This window comes from Thunnus maccoyii, chromosome 18 (genome assembly GCF_910596095.1).
Source record: "Thunnus maccoyii chromosome 18, fThuMac1.1, whole genome shotgun sequence".
Taxonomy (NCBI): domain Eukaryota; kingdom Metazoa; phylum Chordata; class Actinopteri; order Scombriformes; family Scombridae; genus Thunnus; species Thunnus maccoyii.
In genome coordinates, this window is record NC_056550.1 from 19,460,910 (window position 1) to 19,488,257 (window position 27,348).

The 27,348-nt window shown below is 42.3% G+C and overlaps 1 protein-coding gene across 4 annotated transcripts; it reads left to right on the forward strand.

Annotated features, from left to right (window-relative positions):
- On the forward strand, positions 1–27,048 carry rhbdf1a (rhomboid 5 homolog 1a (Drosophila)). Of its 4 annotated transcripts, none has more exons than XM_042393789.1 (19): positions 6–477; positions 17,930–18,074; positions 18,163–18,302; positions 18,911–19,015; positions 20,403–20,616; positions 20,922–21,128; positions 21,337–21,459; positions 21,595–21,758; positions 22,144–22,395; positions 22,522–22,633; positions 22,748–22,822; positions 22,940–23,101; positions 23,215–23,315; positions 23,406–23,469; positions 24,123–24,217; positions 24,329–24,404; positions 24,757–24,857; positions 25,611–25,764; positions 25,987–27,048. In XM_042393789.1, exons 2-19 carry the CDS (start codon positions 17,958–17,960, stop codon positions 26,404–26,406), a joined length of 2,682 nt encoding a protein of 893 aa, XP_042249723.1. In that variant the 5' UTR covers positions 6–477; positions 17,930–17,957; the 3' UTR covers positions 26,407–27,048. The 4 variants fall into 4 exon arrangements, with proteins under 4 accessions (XP_042249726.1, XP_042249723.1, XP_042249724.1 ...); XM_042393790.1 differs by having other exon boundaries at positions 18,914–19,015; XM_042393792.1 differs by lacking the exons at positions 25,611–25,764; positions 25,987–27,048 and adding an exon at positions 25,268–25,603 and having other exon boundaries at positions 1–477.
- Positions 27,049–27,348: the final 300 nt, after the last annotated feature.

Here is a 27,348-nt window from a genome sequence, read left to right on the forward strand (position 1 = left end):
GAGGATATCGCTTAGTCACCGTCGTTAACCGGGAGAAGCAGCGCCTCCCTGTGTACACACGGATTGGTTGTTGACGGGCTCGCCTTCTCCACAGACCGTCTCCAGTCCAGGGCGGGGCTGACTCTCCGACACACTGAATTAGGCTACAACCGGCAGAAGAAAACTTACCCCGGGTCGATCCATGGAGCAGTGTGGGAAAGCTCTGTCCGTAGGTGGGAAGCAGAGAACCGGACGGCAGCGACATTTCGGCTACATCACCCTGGACTGCCTCGGTTGCTGGTTTGATCAAGAGTGACCAGATATAATACCACGGCACCGGGGCTTGGCTTAAAAACATCTGCGGGGTGGAAAAAGAAGCGCGTCTATTCCTGCGCCGCTGCCAGGATGATGTGACAAGTCAGTCGTCCGCTTCCTGGGGAAAAATCTGAGATTTTTTTTTTTCACCGCTGGAGATCATCTGAGCTGGTTAATATAAGGGTAAGTTGTGATATATTTTTTTTTCGTGACTGTGTCCTCTGGTCGCCCATACGGAAGGCAGCAGTCGGGGGAAGCGCTCACGCGTCGTGATCGAGGAGGATAAACGATTGAATTAAATTACTGGTCAATTGGTCGACATGTGAAGCTTTCAGATACACGCTGGACGCGGTGAGCAGAGCATCGTAAAGGTGACAGGGTGCATTTTTACGCCTCTTGTAGTGGAGTTTTAATTGTGAAAGTAGGCTATTTAAAGAGCTCTAATTGGGTCTACCTATAGGCCCAGACACCTTTTTTAAAAAGGTGAAATTCCCAACACCTTTAAGAGGTGTTGAAGTGGAATTAATGAGGTGTGAATTGAGCCTCACGTCTAAAATGAGACACAGGCTGAGAAGCTATATTACTTTTTTTTTTTTTTTTTTTTTTACTTAAATTTAGCTAAAGAGAGATTACTTTCATTAGAGCCACATGAGCCAAAGGCTTTATGGTTTTAATTTAAAGAGCAGGCCAACATTATCTCATGTAGCTGGAGGCTGATGGGAGATAGCTCGGCCTAATTGTAATTTTGCATCAAGGAATGAGCCTAAATGACTGCACTGATGAATAATCATGCAACACATTAAGGGGTAAAGTCACACTATGACCTCACTCATCCTTGTCTTCTTCCTCCCACTCCTTCCCTTTATCCTCCTCCCTCCTCCCTCCTCTTCCACGTTCTGCTCATCATCAGCATCACCATCATCTTCCTCATGGCAGTCATGAATGTGTATGCGTGTTTCAAAATGACACATTTCCTGCTCTACAGTATAGATGGCTACATGCAGATGTTTGATAATTCATGACGGAAATGTGGAGGGAAAGAGCAGCAAACAGTGTGTGCTGCTTATATCACCTCTCTGCACTCGACCCCTTTGAACCTGAAAGAATAGTTTCTTCCTCAGATCTTTTTTTATTTTTTCTTCTGAATTGTGGCTTTCATGAGGCACTGACACACAGTGACTCAAAGTGACCCACAGCGGGCGGTCTCAAAAGGCCACAAATTCCACAAAATCATACGCATGGAGGGGCCACCTAAATGTTTAGATTTGACTCATCAGAGGTTGATGGATGCATACATATTATCAAACTGCAATCTTGTTGACATCAGAAAGGTTACACGCTGCAACGTCCTACAATACCTGGGCAGACTGAAGTGAAACTATAGACGTACTGTATTAGAAACTGCTGAGTTATTTTGGCAGACAGAACATAGGAGCACATGGCCTGGTTTGTGTGCCCAGTGTTCCTGAAACCTTATCACATGGAGGTGGGTCGGAGAGGGGTGGGGGGGGGTGGGTGTCATGGCTCGGGGTGATGTAATCTCACCAATAAAGCAGAGCCCTGATGTGTGATAGTGGTGTGATAGCTCATCCTCTGTATCTGCTCCAACTGGACCCCAGGGAGAATATTCCCTGTGTGAGTGTTTGAATGTTTATGTGGGTGCATGTGGGTACGTGATACTTGGACAGAGCTGGGATTCGCTCTGCTGAGGCAGGTGGACCATCCAGGCTGGCCTGTGTTGACTGGCTGGTATTTGAGTTTTTCAGGGGGCTGCTGAGGGGACCACACTGTAGTCATGCCTGCATGACTCATGGCGCGGTATCTGTCTGTCAGTCTGGCCAAGTTCACAGTCGTCTACAACTGCTCCATGCTGTTGCCTTCTAAAGAGCTACAAAACAAGATTGTACTCTCAGTGGTTATGTTATCAACCTTCATTCCATTTGTCGCCATTTATCAAGAGATATATCTTTCCATACATCTCAAAGCATGCGGTAGTGTGCAATGGCACCACGGTGATGTTTTTCATATGTGGCCTAATCACTTCAAGATGATGTATCTACCAGCAGGACACAGTTATTTAGCCCAGAATGAGCTCTCTTTGTAGATTTGATGCTCTGGTGAGAAGATGACGCAGTCCTCACTATAAATACAAAGCAGCTATAGATTTCCTCGAAGAACCCCTCTGAAATCTGCTTGTTCCCGAACATGGGTGTACTCTCTGTGACTGTTGGTCATTTTCTTCAGTCTCTGGACAGAGCTGTCTCAGAGTTCAAATGAAATGAGTGTCTCTGGGCTGAACAGTTCCATGTGTGCAGAGCACATGCTTCTCTACATAACCTCAGGCTGTTTCACCAACAAACCCATCTGTACCACGAGTTCAAAATTTGCTCACTTGAGAATCCTGTTTACCAGGCGACCTGAGGTTTACATTTACCACTGACCAAGTGGAAGTTTGCTCTGATCGTATTTTGGAAGATTAACACACTGTCTGTCTGTCTCTATCTGTAATATTGAAGGGATGTGTATTTTTTAAAGGAATTCATGATATTGCATAGTATTGATTTATATCATTTAGGATAATTTTATAATTCTGCATACTTTTCATTTAGGCATTTCACATAGATCCTGATTCTCCTTATGACTTTAACTTAAACAATGTTTAAATAATCCACATTATATAATGATATGACTTGATGTTGCATTTTTTGCATCTGTTTATTCCAACTAATCGTTGAACCTTCTTACTTTGAGGGAAATATTAAAGTCCAAGTCATTATGTTTTTTTAGGGCAGCATCATTAAACTTGGTGGATTCATGAATCATTATAGAAGTTTTCTGCCTTATTTTAATTATTTACTCATATTGTTAATCTTTGGAAACTTTAAAATACATTTAAAATATACAAATATATAATCTATGGTGTTGAAGAGGTTAACATTTCACTAGCTGAATAACATTTCTCCCAGACTGTCACAAATCTGTCATCACAGCCAGCATCTGCTTTGTTTAAAAAAAACTGCTACAATTGAGGATGTCTCCAGGTTTGATTTGTGAATGTGGGGCAGGGCGGCCGTATCTGCAGAAGTAAAACATGTGAACAAACTTGTTCTGCTTCTTTAGAGACAATACACAGGCCTTTCTGCTAAATATATTGGTTACAACTGTTCCCACAAGTGAACTCAAACAGACATTAGCTTAAAGGCATGCCAGGTATGGTTTTACAGGGGATTGATGGTGAGAGAGCCCACAGGCAGTGTTTGATCTCGTCCTCGCTGCTAGTCGCTCAGCTTTTACCTTTCTGACTTTGATGTGGCTACGGTTTTGACTAAGTTGTCAGTTACGCAGCAACACTGATGGTTTTCACATGTCAAATAATGAGGCATTTGAGGAAGAACAGAAACAGTGTTGTGTCTGCCATGCATCTTGGCGGTGGCATGATGCAGCGGCAGCCATGACGGTGAAGTCACTTGTGATGTAATGCTGTAATGCAGCAGCAGCAGGGCTATTTCAGGCCTACCTCTGAGCCTCCAAGGCCTTCGTCTGCCAGCATGCCAACCTGCCCTTCTCTCAGTCAGCACCTCATCTGTCATGAGCCAGACAGCCATACATGAACAGGCATTCACAGGAATTACTAGAAACCTTTGATGCGTAGGTTTCAAGAAAAAGTTGCAGGCATGACTAAATTGAAAATATAGGTTACTATGAATTGTTTTCACAGTTATTTGGTTTAAGCCAACATTAGGCTGTAGCAGAGATGAAAACATCTAATTTAGGGTTGGTAGTTACAGGGTGTTTTTGGTCCCTTTGCACTGACATGGTGTCTGAGGCTGGTTAACCTCAGGGCAAAGCTCATTTTCAGGGCTGTGGGAATGCTGTGTTTTTTTTCCCAGAAGGCTAGCTGCTTCTAGAGAAGCAGCAATGGCTCCTTGAACTTTGAATGTCTCAGAGGCGTGTCCGCAGATAACCCGATAAATATCTCTCTTTACCTGGTAAACCAGGAATATCTATCTATCTATCTATCTATCTATCTATCTATCTATCTATCTATCTATCTATCTATCTATCTATATATATATATATATATATATATATATATATATATATATATATATATATATATATATATATATATATGTAAGGCATCTTGCAATTGCACAATCTTACCTGGGTGAAATTCCTTGACAGAGGCTTTTATTTCAAAGTTCACACAAGCTTGCATTACAGTAGTACAACCTGCTGGTCAACTTGTAAAAAATTTTTATTATTAGTGCCACTTTCTAACCATCCATTGGTGGGACGGGTTATCCTGCATGATGGATTAAAGAGCTAGATTGAAATATGCACAAGACAAAGGGATTTTTTTAAACAGTGTGGAAACGCAATATGTTCATATTAATGTCTTATAACTGATAATGAATGAACTGATCATCAATAAAGCCATTAGTTACAACCTGTAAATCGTTTGTTAAGTTAGAAAGTGGCACAATTCTTTTCATTCTTTCTGTGATGTACAGAGAAAAGTCAGACAGTGCAGAACTTAATATAACCGAGAAGATATGCAGAATATTTAATGTTGCTGATCCATACTGGAGACGGTGGTGTAATGCATTCTGTACAGGCCTCAAACTGCTGTAACGGCAGCACTGTGAAGTGTCTGTTTACATTTTCTCAGATCATTGTCAGGTCAGAGCACCAACTCAAGGAACACCCTGACTGATAGAGTATCCCAGCACTTACAGTGTGGATGAGAGTGCAGTTTTAAATAGGATAGCCTTCCCCCGGCCCGTTCCACTCCACCCCCCCACCCCCGCCCCTCTATCTTTGGCACAGTCAGCCGTCATACCCACAGGCTGTGAATCCTCATTGTGTACCAGACTGCTAAACTCAAGTTGAGCATTCCCTGAATGGAGCTGCACACACACAGTTATATCTGGACAGTTTCAACAGTCCCACCAACATCACATACCATGCACCAAACTCACTCCAGCAGCTTTCCCAGAAATGAGGGTGTGTTTTGGACTCCACTGCAACTTGTCTTTTACTGGCTTTTTCGGAAGAGGTGGATCTAGAAAGACGCCTTAGTCAGTGTGAATGCTATTTTCTTTTGGCTGAGATGATACCATTTGGGTGTTAAAATACCAGTGCTGTGGGGTCTCCAAAGTGTGGCTATGGTTCATCTTTAAGACCTATTTTCATATTAAATTGATGTACAAATTGTACAAATAAATTTCAGTTAATCTGTTGGACTGTGTTGAATATTTGTCAGTCAGACGGATTGAAGTGGTGCCAAGCCAGGCGCCGTTGGCATATTTGAACAAGTACCTGATCCTTTAACTCTCAACTTTCCTTTTCTTTCCTGCCTCTGCTTCTCTTCGCACTTGTGCCAACTTTCCCTTCCAATTGCCAGCTGACAGAATTCGCAATGTGCGCGTCAAGGAAAATGATGTAAAGTCTCTCATTTATGGTGCCCAGTTGATCACGCCCAGTTATAGTGAAGGCATCACATAGAAACCCTAATATGTGGTGAGGCTTATTCATTCAAGTCAAGGCAAAAATAAATAAATGAACAGCAATGTAAATGCAGAAGTAATTTATTCCTGGAGCCTCTGTAGGGTTTGTTCTCACATTATGTGATTTTTCTTCTTTAGTTTCACTTCTTTCATCCGATTTAGACATTCTGTCTCCTTACTGACGTTACATTTCCTGATTATTTGTAACCTCTTTGTAAGACAATATTTGCTTAGGTTGTCAAATCAAACAGTAAGGAGGCGTCCCTTGTGTCCCATGTGTGCTCTGTGAACGGGGGAAAAACTGACTTTATTTCCATGGACAAAGAGTCTATGTATTTTCTTCAGTTAAATCAGGATTGAGGAGGCCTCCCCCTCACTGGGCCTGTGACTGTCCCAGAGGACCTGCCCCAGCCTTCCCCGGTTTTCCTGTGCTTTTGTCGGGAGTTTTCCACAGATCTCTCGGCCCAGCTGCATGGTTTCATTCTTCCTCCTTCCCCTCCTCCCCCCTTCATCCTCACTTTTACATCTCCCTGAATCCAGCTCGAAGACCCTGGCTTCACCTCTGGGTGCTCCCTCTCTTCCGCTCTATCGGAATCCAAATTATTAGCCAGCAAATACATCAAATCATCATATTTTGAATGAAATGCGGCAGTGGATGGATTTCAGAGAATTGAGAATTAGGTTTTATTTGGTCACCGAACAGAGGGGATTTGCTCTGTTGCGGACTTTTTAGTCCAGAATAAAACTTGTTTGTGTATTCTGCAAATTACATCCTGAATGAGATGACAGCAGTGGTCCACACTGTCTGTTGTTATCGTATCCTCTCTATGTTGATAGCACTTTGGCAGAAGAAGCACAGAAAGCATTAGCATTGGGTAGAAGAGATTTTAAAAGATGTGAAGTTACACTGAACAGAAATCCAATTATTTTACCCTATTGTATTCACTTGTTTGAGAAAATTATGATTATAAGACTAATGAGAAGAATTTTACCATAAGACTGTCAATCTGTTGCTTTTATGAATCACTGCATCTGATGAAAATGTGTTATTCAAACCACTGATTTAACATGAACAGAGTAAGGCATGAACCTGAATGTTCCAAACAATCTGAATTATCTTTCTTAGAATGCCAGTCATAGAAATGACGTCATCTTGATGAGTGATTTTCACTTGTTTTGACACAGAGACTCGAATGTCACCTCACATTTAACTGAGTCACTGACCCACAATCTACGCTCCTCACAGCCCTGCCAGAATGTCTTGTGACCCACATTAGTGTTACACCACAGTGACTGAGTAACCGTCAGACCCACAGATTTCTTCCGTGGGTTGGAAATGTCAGAGCCTACATCAGAAACACGTTGTTTGTACGGTTAATTTTAGTACTTTTTCACACAATAGAGCAGCGTGAATGTTGTAGTCGATGTAAGTGGGATTGATTTGTGTGCTCTTCCCACCACTTGCAGCGGTGGGAACTAGAGCTCATAGTGTAGCTGTGAATAAGCACTTATCTGTTGATCAAACACGCTCCATAGGTCATGCACAGCTATAGCTAAAGTTTGTGCATGTAAGACTCATTGTAATGATGTCTCTTCTGCTTTTCTTTCGTCCGTATATTTGCCTGTGTAACAGATGAAAGAGATTCAAATATGGGAGCTTTATTTAAATGACCTAGTTGTTGTGTGTAAAAGCGGTTTCCCCTCCCTCCAATCAAGAGGGAAACCTGAAGACTAAATAGGTCTCTGTGGCTATTGCCTCTGCAAAAACAAAATAAAATTCTCTTACCTATACAGAAGCAATTGTGCACTGTCCTCCCAACAGAAAATCTGGCTCATATGCGACACTGAATGTGTTTTGGTGCACGTGGAGGCTGCTGGCACGACCTCATTTGATATTCTCTGTCCTTCACTTGACTGTTAACTCAGCTTGTGCTCACCTACACGTACGAACTGCACCCTCATAGACACACATGCACAAGCTCACAAGCCCACACAAGCATGTGCACATATATTCACAGCTCTCAGTGGTGGAAATCAATGCAGTTGATCAATACTCTGAACTCTGGGCTGTTAACGGACTGCAAATCTTTCGAGGAGACATTTTCTGAAATTGCAGGTGAAGGTTGAATTCATCTGAGGCTTTTTAGTAATTTCAGAAAGTGTCTAAAATTGAAAGATTGAAAGGATAAAAACCATAATTAAACTTTGCTATGAAGGCTGAGTCTAAACATTTTTTAATTAAATTACTAATAGAGTAGACGAGGTTCATGTAGAAAATAAATGTATCAAAACTCTTAAATATTTTAATTTTATATTGAATTATTAACATCTTACATTCATGCATTGTGAATATAAGTTTTCTTAATGCGTCTTAACATGTTTAATTTTATTCCATGGTACTTTTACTGCACATCTATGAATGTTTAATGTGTTTTTCTTACACATCTGACATCTCTGATATTTGAGATAAAAAACATGTTCCTACTCTCTTGTTGATGCTGGTTCACTTTAGTGCGCTTTCATAATGATTTAATTGTGGACATTACAGGCCCACAGCTACTAAGCAACAAGAACGCAACTCAAGAGGGGTTTTCCCACTTGTCCACTTTGACCAATTTTTTTTCTCTTGAAAAGTAACATTTTAATCCTCTAGTCTCTAAGAATAGAAGAGTTAATATTCACTGCAATCATGTGCTTGGAGGAGTGGTTTGGTTTGATTTTGACCGAAAGTGGACTGTGTGTTTTGGAAAAGCTCTTAAAATTAAGCATTTTGTTCACCTCTAAAGTCGTTTGTCGTCGCAGTGTAGATTGCTTTACCCTTTGAGAACATTTAAAAGTCATTTTATAATTTAATAAAAATTAAATTTAATCAGAAGCGCCTTCAGAAACCCCTCTAAGCGCCAACTTTGCCGTTGACTTTGGAAATCTCTGCCATAAAAGACTAGACAACATTCATTCGCTCCTCTGCCTGAATCCACACTAATATGACTAAAACCCATTGTCCCAGTGCTACAGGCCACACTTCATCTGCTGTCTTCAATAGATGTGTCAGCTTCAATGTCACACTACACTGAGATCTCACTCTCTGGCTGCTCTGTGCTGGACTCTGAGTGGGCGGCAGGCCTGATTCAAACAACACCTATTATTCTCTGCATACGGTGACGTATGCTTGATCATGCTCAGGGATGGGATGTGTATGTTTACATGTGCAGTGTGGATGTGTTCCTCTGCATGTGAGCAAGTGCATGTTGTTTCCGTGGTCGTGTGGACCGGACGGGGTGAATGCGCCCGGCCTGCAGTGTGTTTCCTGCCTTCGTTTGCACGTCTCCCCCTCCTCTCCTCTGCACTTCCTTCCTTCCAGATACTCCACAGTAAAATAAGCAGTAACCTGACCTCACCATGCTGGTGGTCTCCCAGAGAGGATGTGAGAGGACAGAGCTGATGGCTGTCCTTTGTGAAGTATTTTTAATCCTGTTGATTGATTCGATCACAAAGATAAACCTAAACAGTTGTGATAGTAACATGAGACTGTCTGACAGCCTGTGGAGCTGTTTTCTCCCTTTTTGTAGGACTTGATAATCTTAGCTTGGATATAGTTTTCATCCATTAAGCATTACACTCCAATACACTGTCTCTGCTTAACCATAATGGAATTAACTCATTGAGCCTCATCCTGGGTAATTATCTCAGCTGGGAATTTGCTTAGTGCGCCATTTCCATTGATGGAGAAATGAAAACTTCAGCCTGCTCTTGCTTTTTTTTGACTACGATTGCACTGCACAATGACCCTTGTTCAGCCCAGTCCACATCAGGCTGTACAATGCAGCCTTTTGTAGGCTTGATTCAGGCTGATATCATGCTGGAAACTATTTAGATGGAGATCACATGTTGTTAGGGCACGCTGTTTCTGAGATTCTCCTCTTACTCACTTAATGAGAGAATGTCAAACCTCCTGTAGACAATAAGGTGCTTGTTTGTAATCTAAGGACACATTTAAGTGGACTGGGAGCTGCAAGACAGATGAGTTACCCCCCTTTTTTGTCTAAAATGGCTTCTGTTATTAAGCCAACATGTTATGTCAGACCAGGTTGGGTCAAGGGGTGAGAAACATGCTATGACCTTGTAAGAAAATGCTAATGTTATTTATCTCCTGATCAAGGCAAGTAGTGCAAACAGAAATCTTTGTCATTGACGTAGTTCATCATTTGACAACCCATGTCTAATTTGGAAATTTAATAGGGAAATTAAAGTATTTCCATGCTTTGAAAATGAGTTTCAGATTTATGAGACTCATTATCTGTAAAATTGCAAATTATGCAACGAGCCTTTTTTGAAAAACATTTTGAGCACATTTAAATTTGTTCATTATTTTTGATGTGCAGGCAGAATCTAGGCTTAATCTAATTGCTTTTCATCCTTCACAACCCTATCAGCAGAATAAACTATAATATTATATATTTAGCATGCTGATTCACTGCAAAGCACGATGTGAAACTGCAGCTGTAATTTACTAGGCTACTTTAGCTGTTGGTTTTAAACATCTACCACAGTTATCTGTTATCTGCCTCTGGGATGAGTTCAGATCCTCGGGAGTATCATGGTCTTGTTGAATTCATTAACTGCCCTCAACACGGCCTGAGCATTTTCTCTGTACTGTCTGCTTGCCATGCATAAACTTCCCATGACCTAGTGTGGAGGTGTATACAAAGTTTCAGCAGCCGCTGGTTTTTCCCACTCTGGTAGGCAGTGAGCGTCTTTGTAAAGTACAGCTGGAGATACAGCAAGTTGAAGATAAGCCTCTATGGCAAACAAAGAGGTTTCAGGTCTGGCAGCTGGAGTCACAGCCTAAAACTTGCTGCTTATCAACTACATTATCCCAAAGTGGTGAAGGCCATTTCACTGTGAGTTGATTCAACAGGGTGTTACCTGATCTAACTGACATGGTCAGAGTTTTATACTGTCATCTGTTTCCTCCAGATTACACACACAAACACAGCTCTAGTCTGAGACATGATACAGATACACTAAGAGAGCCTCTTTTTCCACCGAATTGAAGACAGGCATTTGCTATCTGCTATTCTGAGCTAAAACAGGCCCTTAAACAACACTGAGAAAAGAGAGACTTTAACCAAGGGGCCTCAGCTATGTGCAGCTACCTGTATGTGCACAGCGGCTCCGGTAGGAAGTATGTAATAAATAATTCACCTGTGCAGAATGACTAAATAATTCAAGAGCTGAGTTAGCCACTCATGTAATGTTTCACTTGTGTCGCAAAAAGGAAGAAAAACTTTGTGCTAAGCAAAGTTGATATTCCCCTGGCTGATATTCTGCTTATAAACACACTGAGATTAGGTTAACTATATCTTGCTTTATGTGTACTGTTAACAAAGCTGACCTCTCCTTTGTGATTTCCTGGACAGGATATTACTGCATGGTGAAAGGCCGGGTCTTGTGCTGATAAAATAGCCGAACGTAATTTTCTAGGTCCTGCATTCGCTTGGCATCTTGATGGGAAGCGGTGCAGGCAGTACGATTGCAAATACAGATATTGCTTCTGGTGGTGTTTATTTCTTGCACGGAGATAAATGGACGCATCCAGCTCTATAAAACTAGTTTGATGTGCACAGCTTTTGAGAGGTGTTGTCACGTGTGCTTTTGTCAGAAACAGCCCAGAGATCTGGAGCAGGATGTTTTTTATGTTGGTCCACAGTTTCATCCAGCAGTACATTCGAAATTGAGTTCTATAAATACACCACATGCACAGAGACCGCTGTTAGGAGGCCATTTATACTTTCATGAGCTATTCATATCTCTGGCACTCGATCCTGTCATTTAGTAAACACTGTTATGACAGTGAGGGAGCCTGGCAATGGACCCGATACAAATCTGTCACTCCAAACTGATACCACTGAGACTAAAAGGTTAAGTCTCCATTGTAAAAATGGTGCTGACAGCCTGAGCTGAAGATATGAGGGAAAACATTGGAAAAGGCATGAGCCTCTCCACCCTTCTTGGCCGGGTCTGTCAGCCATGCCCACCCTCAAGCACCCACCTTGCCTATCACAGCCGCCGCCCAACATGCCTACCCCTCAGCTAGCCGTGACACTTGATCTCAGGGTCAGCTGCGACAGATATTTCTGCTGTCTGTGTGTGTGTGTGTGTTTTTTAATGTCATAAGAGCTGGTTTGGTGTGACAGCCTGTCACATGTCACTAGGGTCAATTCAGATGACTACAGCTTCACTGGTGCTCAGTTGCACTTCTCTCTCTGGCCTGTGGCTGTATTTTCTCCCTGTAAGATAGGCAGAAAAGGAGATAGAGCTAAGAAGCTTTAAAGGCCAATTCATGCTTTCCGCATGCGCACAGCCCCTCAGCAGACGTCTGCGTGCAGCCCAAAATTTGTGACCGCGCAGACCATACACATAGTAAGCCTGCACTGCGGACCACAGCTCCGTTTTATTTGTGTTACGTGTGGAAGCCATGTTAGTCACACTGTTTTCATAGTCTCCAGAGCAGCCAGAAAAGAAGAGAAACCCTATACTCAAATCAACTTCTACAACTGGTGTAGTCACCAAGCATTAATATCTGCTCTGCAGTATAACATGTTTATTTTTAATGCCTGTTTCTGTTCTCTCGTTCTGTTCTCTTCAGCCAAATGAAATATCAGTAGCTTTGTAGTTTTGTCAGCTTCTTAATTCATGCCAGTCTGAAGTACGATGTGCTATATAAAGATCAAAAGCCTAGTTCTGCAATTAATGCGCAGATGGGCCTCAGATGCCTCTATGAACTACACAAGACACATGCCTGCAGTGTTATTAAGTGCAAAGGGTTTAGGTTTAGATCATCTGTCAGGCTGAATTGCCAGATCCGTTGCTGCTGCTTCATATTGTTTCACACATGCCTCCACCCATTCACTTAAATGGCTGTGTAGTCATGAGTTTCGGCCCATCATTACGAAATCCCAGTTAAGGGAACTGCAGCTACTGTATACTGATGTCGATTTCACAATGGCAACATTAAATGTGCTGAAAACATCTTATTTTATTTTTATAGAGGAGGTTTTGCCAATAACTTTTCTAGTTATATGAGAGCAGGAGAAAAAAGCTAAGAGAGAGTGACTGCCTGAATAGCGGGGTTTCCCTCCATTGTTTCCACTGTCAAGCCTTGCCTCCAACATAGACTGAGACATAAGAAACAATGGATAGTAGGAGCATTTATAGTAAATGACTAACTTGTAGAGAATGAAGAAAACAAAACATAACCCATATATGTTATCAGATTTACTGCAAGGTAGTAATCTGTTAATCAGTCTGGAACACACATTACATTAATTTGTAACAATAATAGAAAAAAAACAAGCTGCAAATACATAGAAAAATATTTAGGTAAAACTACAATAATAATTTAAGCCAAAGTGGTCAAAAAAATTGACATGTAGTGACTAAAATGCAGCAGAAACATGTATCAAGAGCAAGAGAATGAAAGAGGGAAATGAGGAACGAAGGCCTGAGGTCAGGAAGTGCTGCAGCTCTCAAGAATGAGGTATCTGGACTTTTCACTACCAGATTAATGAGGTCATACATCATGGAGCCTGTCTGTGGATGCTAGGCAGCAATTCCTCCGCTCTACTGTCCACCCTGCCTCTGCAATTTTCTCCCTGGAGCAAGCAGGGCCCTACTTGGCCAGCCACCTGAGGCTCTGTCAGCCTCAATGATACGGCTCTGTCAGCCACCCTTAGCGTGGCTGCAGCTAGCCTGCCTCCTGTAGAGTAGCGCATAGCAGTAAAGTACACACAGTACCCGGAAACCAGCCAGCTCCTGTCCATAATGGTTAGACTTCATGTGGTTTCCTGCTCTGCCATTTCAGCTTGGTGCAGTTTCAGCCAGAGATCTTGTGGAATGTGGGTATGGCATGCACTGAGATTACAAATGGCCCTGGATAGAAGATTTCAATAATGTAAAAATATTTCACAATGTCATCTCAGAAATGTTTAATTCATAAATTATCTTTTTAGAACACCTTATATGGTACAGTCACATGCGCTTAGATAATAGACCGAATATGTGCTTAGTTCAAAAGACTCATTTCTCTTCATGTACAGCAGTGATAGGACCTGGAGATTTCAAACAAGCGTCTGCAAAAAAGATGACGGATCCAATATAAAAGAGGCCATGGCCAGCTTACTATTTTATTTATGATGAATGTGAAACAGGACGGCAATGCTCACTTGCAAGCCTCTGTGCATATTTGAAGCGTGAGAGCGGTTGGAGAAAACTGGTCATGTTGTGCGCAATGAACAAGCACAAAAATGAAGCAGTAGCACTCCCCCCAACAAGCTGTTTCTTTTGGGCACTTGAGTGTGTTCAAGGTGGCACTAAAAGCTTCATCCACTGAGCCTGTCTTCTTTCTGACTTAAAGCCTCACCTGTGACAGCTGGGCCTCTGTTGTCATAAGCCAGTGCCTTTCTCTGCATGACTGGAGACCATTTACCAAGTAATTATATTAAATTATGGCATGGAAAACTTCATTGGGCTTGAGTTTGTATTCATAACGTAATACAATAGATTGCAGCTCTCCAGACAGAGAGAGTGTTAGTTATGCCTGTCAACCCCAGTCATTATGGCCTGTTGGACGTCCCTGCACCTGGAGAGACGTCAGCTTGTCCTCTGTGTTTTGTCCGCTTGTCTGTCTTCCCCTGCCTAATGGAGAGAAGACGTGGCCTTGAGAGGCAATGTCAAGCCCCAAATTTAAAACAATCCATGCAGAGTTGTCACGGGTCTCGTGATTGAGTCGGAAGTATTATTTTCTCAAGAGGACCAAACCACGGTTAGAAGCCTTGCAAGAGGCACGCCCACAACTCCGTGCCTCTTGCAAGGCACGGAGTTGTGGGCGTGGGTGTTTCCCTCTTTAGATGTGAATCTTGAAGTCAAAACAAATCTTTTTGAGAAACTAGATTAAATCACGATGGTTTAAAGAGCATGGGTCTCACATCAGCAACGGGAATGTAAACATCGTGGGAAACTATTACATGCTTGGAATTGCCGGCATACGAGATATCGGCCAGAAAAAAGTCACAATCACCTTGAGTGTAAGATAAGACACCATGGCACATTAGCTAAGCAATTGGTCAGGTTGGATTATTTGAATAGTTTAGTCTTGTCTCATGAAGCCATTGCTTTAAGACTGATTTTCATTCACTGTTGAACTTGACCATGAACAGATAACATGCACTGTCATGGCAGGGCTAATCCTCCAGCCTGGATAATTGCCAAACACAGAATTCAATCAACTGTCCTCTCCCCAAGGATATCTTTGCTTTTGAAGGTCTTTCTGCCTATGAGGGCCCATTTTTGTCAAACAGCGACCAGCCTTGAGTCCACCCTATCTTCTCTGTGCTGTGATTTCTAATTATCACTCGATGGAGAGATGATGGAGAGTTTGAGTGCTCCCTCACAGTGAGAAATGAGTTGGTGGCTATGCTTACGTTTGAGCGCTGACTATGCCGACTGTTCCAACTATCCTCCTTCTGAGACACGAGTCGCAGGCCCATGCCAGTTCAGCTGCCATATTGACTTTGGAGGAGGACAAGAGAGAGAGAGGGAGACTTCCAAGGTACTTAGCTCGGCTGTCTATCGAACGTTGGAGGTTTACTTTGGGCTGTGACCAAATGCTCTTACAACCCACTGATCAAGACGCTAATGGAAAACCATAACAATAGCGATGTGGACCGAATTTTGCTGACATCTTCTGCTAGAATACTTTAACATGTCTAAGTGAATTACAGCGTTTGTTGCTGTGTAAGATACAGATGTTCAGTAATGGTTCTGGTCTTGCTGTCATTTAAAGCTATCGTATTTCGCCCACCCTCTCAATTCATTTACATAGTTTTTTTTATCATTGTGGGTGTAAGTAGACAGCAGGCATAAAGGATCTAAGAAGTAATTGCCTGTAAATGGCATCGCTCACACAGAAGAACATATGTGTGAGAGACAGTAGGCATGAAAAAAGCCTAAAACAGGAGGAAAAGCTAACAGCAGGGACAATAAGAGTTGCTCAGTTTGCTTCCATCCCTGGAAGCAGGGATCAACACAGCATTCAGGGTAAACAGACTTGCAGCAGGAGGAGCCAGAGCTGAAGCAATCAAACAATCTTTAGCATGGAGGGAAATTAGATTCCCTCATTGCCTTATTTCAGCTGAGTCCCAGTCTGTTCCAATTTGCATCCCTGAAGCTGATGCCCCCCTCCCTTCGCTGATACGCTCTATATCAGGAACCCTGCTGTTTGAACTAATGGCAAAAGTAATTAAATGTTGGGTGCTCTAGCCTGGGGCAAGAAGAGAGAGGGCAGTTGTTGCAACAGTATGAGAGTATGCTGTGCACAAGCTGAGATACTGGTGTCACATTTGCATTTCACTAACAATGATGTTAGACCGGTTCATGTCTGTGATGACTTCCTCCCAATGGATTTACTTGCAAATAACTTTGTACATAGTCTTCCTTTACTAACACAAAATGGGCTTAAAAAATGTGTCACTTAACAATCTGTTTATTGGTCCTCATTCACCCAAAAGTGCCCTTGTCTCTGTTTCTCACACTCAGGAGTCTCTGACTCTGCACCAGACAGCTTTAGTTCAGCCTGCCTTGCTAATCTGGTATCACAGTCCAGACAATGTCACAGGAGGTCAGGAAACATTCAGTGTAACAGCCTAATCAGTGTACAAAGCCAACAGCAGATTGACAGTGAGCACTGTTTCCTGCATACATACTGTACCTTCCATTTTTTTTCCCTGCTTCTTGTAGCACTCTGCACAACTTAATGGTAGCAAAGATGTCAGCAAATTATACAGTAACTATATCATTGTCCTCCTGTGAACTGGTGAAATGAGAAATGTATGTCAGCAAGAGCAAGACTGTGTTTAAATGTTAACACATTGGTGATGACCCCTGCCGCCCTCAGTCTGAGGTTTTCCTTCCGTCTCCGCTGAGATCCACTGACAACACTTCCCATCACCACTTGGGCTAAAACAGAAGCCTGTGGTGCGTTAAAATGGCAACGCGAAGCAGATGTGGTCTCTAGATGCTGTGGAGTTTTTCAAGGAGCTGGAGCTGTAACAAGAGAAGTGAGGACATGACCTGGTGTAACTGCTCAAAGCTCAAAGCCCCTAATGTGACTGCAAGACTGAGTTTGTGATGATGCCATCTTGAGGCATTTTAACTACATTAGTCTCTGAAACAGAAATAACTTAAGGACAGGAAAGGGGTTTTTCAAATTAATTTGGTTTTGTAACGGCTCCAAAGCTGAGGAGACCCACTTTCACAAGTAAATAATGACTATTTTGTACATTCCTCATGGTTGCAGATTGAAAATTTGTTAATCAATGATAATGAATGCATGACTATGCATACACAATTTTTTTCTGGGATACTGGTAGATCCATTGCAAATGATGGCTGTGTACTGTTAAAAGAGTTCAGTTTTCTGTGGGAATTATGGGAATTAAGAAAATGACAGGAAACGAGCCACCAGGCTCAGAAAAGTGAGGTTTGATGGTGAGACAATAAAATGAAAGACTGGTGATGACAAGACTGCAGCTACAAGCGAGCTGTCTAATGTCAAGGTTTACTGTGCACCTCCTGTGGTCCACAGGCTGCGTCATGTGAATGCATACACAGTCATTAGGATCTGATAGATGTCTGCTGGAAGCAGAACAATTTTTAAACACAAAGAGGGATTACGTTTGATTTAAACTGTAGAATTAAGGGATTAGTTTTAAGACTGCAAACTTCCTCACTCTCCAGCACAAATATTTATTGCTTTTTTTAAATGGCTCTGTGGAGCGCTTTGGGGAAAGGGTAAACAGCTGTGGACTGTTCTTTGTGGTTTCCCCTTCATTATCTAAAGAGGGGAAATATGTGAACGCCCATGTTTAAATCAAATAAGGGGCCTCAGCACCCTCTTGTGTAACAAGTCTGCAGCACAAACCACTGAGCTGTAAGCATCATATTTTTAGCTGCAAACAATACACTTCCATTTTGGTTATGCATTGTTATGACAGTTACTACATATTACATGCTACTCTCGGAGACCCATTATAATAACAGCATCTGCTCCATTTCTGTCTTGTCCAGCTGGCAGGCCTGGGGTGGGACAGAGAACATGGCTGAACCGCGGCGGGAGAGCACCAGCAGCCTGCAGAGGAAGAAGCCTCCCTGGCTCAGACTGGACATTCCCACGGCTCAGATGTCACTAGACGAGCCTCCCACTTTTGTTCAGGTGTGCTTTCTTTTTGTCGTCTTTGTTGCATTTTGTCAAATTTTGTGTTTTCACTTTTCCTTTCATTATGTGTCCTTTCTTCGTGTAGCCGGTGAAGAGGCAGGGGTTCCTGCGCAGTATCAGCATGCCAGTGGAGACCTCTCACCTCCAGTCCCCGCCACGCGATTTCTTTGACACCCGACGGCCTGTCTTACAACGTCAGTCATCCATCACTCAGACCATAAAGAGGTACAGGCAGCTAGCAATACACAGGATTTATATAACATGTTGAAATCTTGATACAGTGTGTAGCATGAACTCATACAACATATCATACTTCATGATTATAATATGGAGAACTTCACATCTCCTTTGCAGAGTAGCTTGTAAATAGTGTTGTATTTTACATATATGCTGCAGTATGTGTCTTGAGATTGCAGATTATGGGATGAAATGATGTGCAATATAAGCAGCACATGCTTATATGAGATTCATGAGTTAAATGGAGGATGTTGGCAGCCTGTGTTCCCATCATGGCATGTAAAAATAAAAAAAAACACACCTTTCCATATAACCTCAATGTTTCTGCTTTCCTTACCTTTTTCCAAATTGCATGGCTGTTTCTGATTAACAACAGTAATGTTATCTGCCTGGAAATAACCTTCCTAATATTCTCAATCTAAATGAAAAACAAGCATTTACCTAAAAGTCTGCTTTGCTGTCTCTGCATGAGGGCTACAGCACTGTCCAGCTGCACCTTTCCTTCTCACTGCCTGTTGTTGTCTTTTCTCTTTCCTTCTCCTTTCCTTCTGTCCCTCCCCGCCACCTTCCGGCCCTGCTCTGCCTGGTCACAACAGCAGGAGGGTGCACTTTGAGCGGATTAACACGGTGCCCATTAAGGGCCAGCGAGCTGCTCGCCGCAGCACCAGGAAACACCACTCGCTGTCCAGAACCCTGCTCAGGTACGGCAGGAAGTCGCTCGTAAGACTGCAAGTGTTAGGGGCTTACAAAGAGCTTACAAAGTTAATTCTGACGTGTTTTTGTTTGATATTACAGTAATATTGATATAATGTAAAAAAAAAACAAGTTTGAATTCACCTTCTGCCACAGATCCACATTATAACAGTCACAAGCATTGTTGTTTCTCACTCAGTCACCGGCTGTTGCAGCTTTGAGTCATGTCATACCACAAAGTTTTCTTTTTAAATGAGTCATAAGAAGACCAAATGCTGTCATGTTCCTGTTTACAAATTCCTCTTCAAAAGAGGTACAGTTATGACCCAGCCTGGAAGTGGGAGAGGCCACACATTCCCCTTTCACATCTGTCAAACAGCATTCATTATAAGATGTTGCTCCAGGGCTTCTGAGTTACTTGTTCATGAGCCACCGTTTTAAGGCGGTCACGCAAGGTGTGATGGCTTCTTTAGTGGACACTTGTTAGATAAGGCTGCTCAACCACACTTATAGCAAGCAAGGTTATCACTGCAGCAGCAGGGAGACAAAGAAAGGCACAAAGATGCTAGAATAACAGCTATACAGTCATGTCTGTCAGTGACACATATTTGGAGACCAGAGGACTGAAAGAGTTTGCTGAGTTTGTGGGGAATAGATTTGAACCGAACCTCACTGAGAATTCACTCTGCAGCTGGTAATTAGTGTAGAAACAGCTAGCTTGTCTCAACTTTCCTTTTGAAGGATGTTTCCACTTCCACTTCCTGGCCTCGGGGTGCAGTAACATTGTTTGCTCTGGTACTTATTAGGCTTCAACTTCAACAATGTGATTGCATGCATATTCATCAATGTTGAGTGGGAAAGGCTGTTGTAGAGAGTGGCGGAGGACACAAATAAAAGCTGAGAAGAATTCCTCAATTTCTGCATTAATTGCTCTGCTTTTGTCAGTTAGGATTAGGAAAGTCTGAGTAAACTGGGTTTTATTTGCAGAACTCCAAAAATCCCTCTCTTGCTCACTCTTTCTTTTAATATGTGGACTTTAGGGGAGTGTGTGATTCTGCACTATACATACAGTGTGTGTGTGTGTGTGTGTGTGTGTGTGTCTACCTGTCTTTCCCTGTGTGTCTGGACAGAAACATGCCTAGGCTTGTTCCCACTGTGTCTATTATGTGCACTATCTAGGACACTTTTTTTACATCCAGGGAAGTGTCGTCTTATCAGTTCCTTGCATGTTTGCCAACCTGCTCATCCAGAGCTTTTAAGAGGGTCATCAGAATGGCTCTAAATGTCTTTGGCAGGTTTCACCATGCCGGGTAGCATTTAATCTATTCATGACAAATGAGGCATGTATGTGACTTTTGTGACTGAGAACTGAAAGGTCAGTGTTTATGGTATTAGGGGCACAGCGGACTGGTTTGGGGTCAGTAAGGACGGTGATGCCACACAGAAATGGCAGAGGAAGAGCCTGCGACACTGCAGCCTGCGCTATGGAAAGCTGAAACCACAGGTCATCCGGGAGATGGATCTGCCCAGCCAGGACAACATCTCCTTAACCAGCACGGAGACCCCTCCTCCTCTATATGTCCCCTCCTCACAGCATGGCATGCAAAAGGTAAAAGGATGCATCACTTGTTTTGTTAAATGCTGTTTTTATTTGAATCCATATTTTTTGTCGTGAAATATGTCATGCAGGTAGTGGATAATCATGTTTTTTAGCCTTTTTTTATAGCCTTTTAAACAAATTAGATGAAAATCTTGGCAATATTGGTATTGATCATTCATTAATTGATGATCTTGAAACTGCTCTGTTTAATTGATTTTATTTAGTGTTTACATACAGTGTCCAAGGTAAAATATGGCTTTCTCTAGATATTTTTTGGGTCTTTCAAATGACGATTTGAACCCATTCGTCCCCAGATTGTGGACCCACTGGCACGAGGACGAGCCTTTCGTATGGTCGAGGAGGTGGACGGCTACAGTGTGCCTCAGACCCCCATCACCCCTGGAGCCGCCTCGCTTTGCTCCTTCACCAGCTCCCGCTCAGGTCTCAACCGACTGCCTCGCCGACGCAAGAGGGAATCTGTGGCAAAGATGAGCTTCAGGGCTGCAGCAGCTCTAGTCAAGGTGAGCCAGAGGGATAAGATGTGTGCATTGCTTGCAAAGATCAAAACGAGTGTATCAGTGTGTGTACAAATTCCTTTCTATACTTTATTGTACATTATTAGTACTGTATTACTTAACCTACGTAACTTGCTGTGATGGAAAAATTAGAGCTATGACTGTGTATATGAATGTTAATATGTGTGTGTGTGTGTGTGTTTGTGTTTCCCAGGGGCGCTCATTACGGGACAGCACACTAAGACGGGCCCAAAGACGAAGCTTCACTCCTGCCAGCTTCATGGAGGAGGATATGGTCGACTTTCCTGATGAACTGGACACATCTTTCTTTGCCAGAGTAAGGCAGACAAAACAACATTGTTGTTGAGCTGTTGTTACTATGTAACCATGTTTATTTACTTTTAAATTCTTTACCAAATACCAGAGAATTATATTATATATTATGTAAGTATTTTCCTTCCTGCGCCTTTAGGACATTCTCATGCAGGAGGAGTTGTCCACGTTTGCTGACGAGGTTTTTGAGTCACCGTCTGAGGCAGCCATGAAAGAGGCAGAGCCCAGCAGCAAGAAGGATGAGACGGAGCTGACAGGCAGTGCCCTAGATAAAACCGAGCTGGAGAGAAGTCACCTCATGCTGTGAGTGGAGCTCCCATAATTTGCACTGTTCTTTATTGGAGCTTTACTGTGCAACCGTGGCCACAGTCATTCAGGTTGCCCAAATTAGCACTGGTACAAACATTTTAAAAATAATTATTAGGACTGGTCTATGTCAAACAAACAGTAATAAAGTGTACAATATAAAGTGTTTTGAGTTCGGTACAAATAAAAAAGGAATTATAAACAAGATGCACTGCTCAAACTCAGAAGTTAACCAAAAGTAAACAAAAGATTTTAAAGGTTAGGTTGACATTATACAAATAATGGATGATATGATGCAAAAAAGAGATGATGTCATCTCATTTCTTTATCATTAAGCTTATACACCTCTTTTCCCTGCTGTCTCCTCTGTAAATGTTGCCAGACCTCTGGAGCGAGGGTGGCGTAAAGCCAAAGAAGGAACTCCAGGGCCACCAAAGGTGCCCTTGCGGCAGGAGGTGGTGAGTGTTAACGGACAGCGGCGAGGGCAGCGGATCGTTGTACCTGTCAAGAAGCTTTTTGCCCGGGAAAAGAGGCCTTATGGGTTGGGCATGGTAGGGAAGCTCACTAACCGCACCTACCGCAAGCGCATTGACAGCTACGTCAAGAGGCAGATAGAGGACATGGATGACCATAGGTACTGCACCGCTCCACATATCAGAATAATAAGCGATTTCTCTCTGCTTCCCTCAGCAGCTGACAATGATGGATGATGAGCGGTGCTGTTCTTTTTTTAAACATGCATATTCTCTGTCTCCTCTAGGCCTTTTTTTACATACTGGATCACCTTTGTCCACTTGCTCATTACTATCTTGGCTGTATGCATCTATGGCATTGCACCAGTGGGCTTCTCCCAGCATGAGACGGTTGATTCTGTGAGTCCCTGCTCAGTTGAGATGAGCATCTTTGTTAACTCACTTTTATAATCACTACATAGTAGTCACTACAGCTCATTTTAATTGTAATCTTTCTTGTTTCTTCTGCTTTAGGTTTTAAGAAACAAAGGTGTGTATGAAAATGTCAAGTTTGTACAGCAGGAGAACTTCTGGATTGGGCCTAGCTCGGTAAGCACACTTCCTGCTGTTGTTGTTGTTTTGTGGGTTTTTTTAACACAGGAAATAGAATCATGTGTCAGTGTTTATAGATAAATACTGCATTTTATTTTATCTATTCATTCTCAGGAAGCTCTGATCCACTTGGGGGCCAAATACTCTCCATGCATGCGGCAGGACAAGCAAGTGCATGATCTTATCAGGGAAAAGAGAGCTATCGAACGCAACTCTGCCTGCTGTGTGCGGAACGATCGCTCCGGCTGTGTCCAAACCTCAGAGGAGGAATGCTCGGTCTGTAAACAAAGCCAAGTATTTGTTTTCTGTTCCTTAACCTTTATAATTCAACCACAGATTGAAACTGTGGGCGATTCTGATCCCTTCTGTCCTTTTGGTTTTATTTATAGAGTACTTTAGCTGTGTGGGTGAAGTGGCCGAGGCATTCCAGCACTCCCCAGTTAAATGGTAAAGACAGACAGCACGGCTCAGTGTGCCATCAGGATCCCAGGTGAAGTACACCAGTAGTTCTTCTATTTAAATCTTACAGTATTAACTGATATTGGTTGGCAATGTGTGCTTATTGTTTTTCTCTTTACAGGATATGTCTAGAGCCTGCCTCAGTATCACCTCATGAATGGCCTGATGACATCACCAAGTGGCCAGTAAGTTCACTAAAACCATGTATAGTATTTAGACATTAAAAGACTCAGAAGTCAGGGGCGTGTGGATTATGGATTTGGAGATATGAAGTACCTTTGTTTTAGCATTGGAAAATTAGATTTGACTTGGTTAAAGAAAGCACCAAAGGTTGAAAAAAGAATAATTGGTGCTGGCAGGGTCTGTCCATCTGGGCAAATAAACAAGTATATTTCATGGACAAAAATGGATATAATTTGCCTTTGAGTAATGTTACCAGCAGCGTATTTCAGTCTTTTTCTCAATCTTGACCATTAGTAGGATTGTTAAAGAGTAAAGAAGGACTAGTCCTCTTCCTCAGTTATGCACTATTGCTGTATTATCTTCTGAATAAACACACTCCCAATTTTACCCAGTTTAACACCCACCCTCGGAAATCTGTGATAGATTATGAAATGGCAGCACAAACCCACTGAAACAGCCAACCCTTAAGATTAACTCAAAATATGATATCTCAGACATCACTGGATTGAATTGTGCTCACTAGTCTGACAGAAATTTTAAGAAGGTCGTAACTGCTACACCACCAGTCTCATTTGGATTAACTTTAAAGGTATGCTGCATCATTTGCAGGTATGTTTTTGCTTGTTGACTTTTGTTGTTCTTCTCTGGCTTTTAGATTTGTACCAGGTACAACACAGGGAACCACACCAACCTGCCTCATATAGACTGTACCATCACAGGCCGACCCTGCTGCATCGGAACCAAAGGGAGGTGAGGAGAGCTCGCTGTATGAACCTATGAGAAACATTTATCCTGGACTAGTCGGACACATGATGGACAACCAGTTTACTTGATTACTAATTGCTGCTTGTATTTTAAAAGGTGTGAAATCACATCCCGGGAATATTGTGACTTCATGATGGGCTACTTTCATGAGGAAGCTACTCTCTGCTCTCAAGTAAGCAATTCTCTCCTTATTCCACACAAATGACACTTTTATTTCATGGAAAGAAAAAAGAGAGAAATTGTTTAATGCCAAAAGTGAATCATTTTTAATTTCTGCATCTGCTGTGTCTTTTGCCTGATGGAAAATATTGTGTTATTTTTACTCTGGTGCACAGATTAAACTAGAGCTCGCCAAACATTTCTGCGTAGGAAAATGTGTATGATGGCTCTGTCTACATTTGCAAGTTGTTTGTGATCTTGTGATCTATTAATAGTATGTGTCATGTTTTTCCTTTCCTTGATTTGATATCTGTGCCTGTATCTGTTTCAGCCTACTTAATATGCTGTGCTCTCTCCTTCTTCAGGTGCACTGCATGGACGATGTGTGCGGACTGCTGCCTTTCCTCAATCCTGAGATCCCAGATCAGTTTTACAGGCTCTGGCTCTCACTTTTCCTACATGCTGGGTGAGTCTGTAGCTGTCAGGATCATGGAAAGTAGTTCTGCTTATTCTGATATTTGCCCAGCAAAAGAAACAGACAAAAAGGAGAGGGGATTTATTTGATTGCTCTATTGCATCATTTGTATTTTGAGTTAGTTTTTCACCACATTTGCTTTGCATAGTTACTCTTTAAAGTCAAACATGAGTACAATTACAAGAAAAAACCTGATATGTGTAAAGTCTTTACTACTCAGTGGATCTTTATATATAAAGGTATGTGTTTGTATAAATAGTATAGATGTAGTTCAATAAATGGGTGGGTATTGTAAGTGAAAGTGATATCACCTTATCAAGTTGACCACCAGTGGTTGCAGTTGTTTTTATTCAGTTATAGTTGATCCTAGTGTATTTCTGTGTGTCATAAAAAACATGCAGACAGACTCCCTCGTCAACAGCAGTACTTTGGTGCAGTTCAGACCTGTCAGTCAAGTCAGCACGAAGAGCTGACCTCACAGTTAAGAGGAGCGGGCTTCATCTTAATGATGTCTGTTATCCGTCTCCTGGGTAATTAAACAAAGTGCCTTCACTACACGTACTCATTAAGCTTAAATTGAGATAGAGACTGATTTTTTTTTGATAGGTAAAGTCATCTCGGTCAGCTGTTGAAGGGTTTGCCTCTTTTACACAAAGGGATTATCTTCCGAAATACGTGCGACTTTTCACCCACATACGTCACATTGCACGCACGTGAGCACTTTGTCCAATGTTGTCCTCCCAGGATCCTTCACTGCCTGGTGTCAGTGGCTTTCCAGATGACCATCTTGAGGGACTTGGAGAAGCTGGCGGGCTGGCTGCGCATCTCAATCATTTATATCATCAGTGGCATCACTGGCAACTTAGCCTCTGCCATCTTCCTGCCCTACAGAGCAGAGGTGATCATCAGTCTCACTCACCATAAAATATCACACTGCAGAAATATCACAGTGCATTTATGAGTCAGTTTATGTGTCTCTCTTTGGGAAATTATCCAGTATGTTAAGAACACCGTGTAATGCAAAGAACTTGTAAATCATAAGTCATAAATTTTCATGAATATTTTGAAGTGTTTTCCCAGGCTTACCTCTCTCTCTCTCTCTCTGCTGTCTTTGTCTCAGGTGGGGCCAGCCGGCTCTCAGTTTGGGATCCTGGCCTGCTTATTCGTGGAGTTGTTCCAGAGCTGGCAGATCCTGGCTCAGCCCTGGAGGGCCTTCACCAAGCTGCTGTGTGTGGTGCTCTTCCTTTTTGCCTTTGGGCTGTTGCCCTGGATCGACAATTTTGCCCACATTTGTGGCTTCATCTCCGGCTTCTTCCTGTCATTCGCCTTCTTACCCTACATCAGCTTCGGCCGCATGGACCTGTACCGAAAACGCTGTCAGATCATCGTCTTCCTGCTGGTGTTTGTCGGGCTCTTTTCAGGCCTAGTGGTGCTCTTCTATGTCTACCCAATCAAGTGTGAATGGTGCGAGTTACTCACCTGCATCCCCTTCACGGACAAATTCTGCGAGAAGTACGACCTCAACGCTCACCTTCACTGAAGCGTGAGCACAGCAGGAAGGCATCAGGTCAAAAGATGTGGGCTGACAGATGATATCAACCAATCTTTGTCTCCACTCTGCCCCTGTGTGGGGGGACTTTCCCCATCTCTGTGAACTATGAAAATATGCTTGTGTGTTTTTTTTTTTACTCTGTCAAGTATAAATACCTATGCCACTCATATGGACTTCCTTTAATCACCTCCCTGTTCACCGACAGTCATTGTCACTCCTTCACTGTCCAGTGAAACAAAGGTATGGCACTTCTGAACCTCATCAAAGCTCCCAGCAGCCCCTTTACATGTGAGGCAGGATTTACAGAAGCCAGCGCTGGTACAGAGAGAAGGATTTTTTTTTTTTTACATTCACACTCCAGACATAGGTTTTATTATTATTATTCAGGCAACCTCATACAAAAGCAGGGACAAAAAATCAGATATTGATACCTTTGGTGCCTTGTTGATAAATGTACCAACTACTGCCATATTTTTGTTACATTATGCTGAGCACTCAAATGTTTTCTTTCATTTGTTTAATTGCTTCTCAAGAAGTGATGATTGTTCTGGAAACGGTAGTGTTTTAGCTACCTGTCTACTCACACGTAACTGAAAACAACAGTAAAAAAACAAAATCTACAAATCAAAATGGTCTCTGACTTTCTTTTGGAAATGATTTTATTGTTTTGTTTAACATAAGCAACATAGAAGCAGAATACTGCTGCTACAGATTTTCATTTGACAATCCAAGCAATGACAGTAATGACACTAATAATTCATCACACCTTTTGCTTGATATGGTTTACAAAAATAGAATGGTATTTACATCACAACTCAAGGTTTAATGGATTTATAAGATATTTTCTATGAATTATCTCCATTACAATACAAACAACAAATAAATGGAAAAAAAAACAACATTAAGCTCTTAAAGCCAAGATGCTACTGG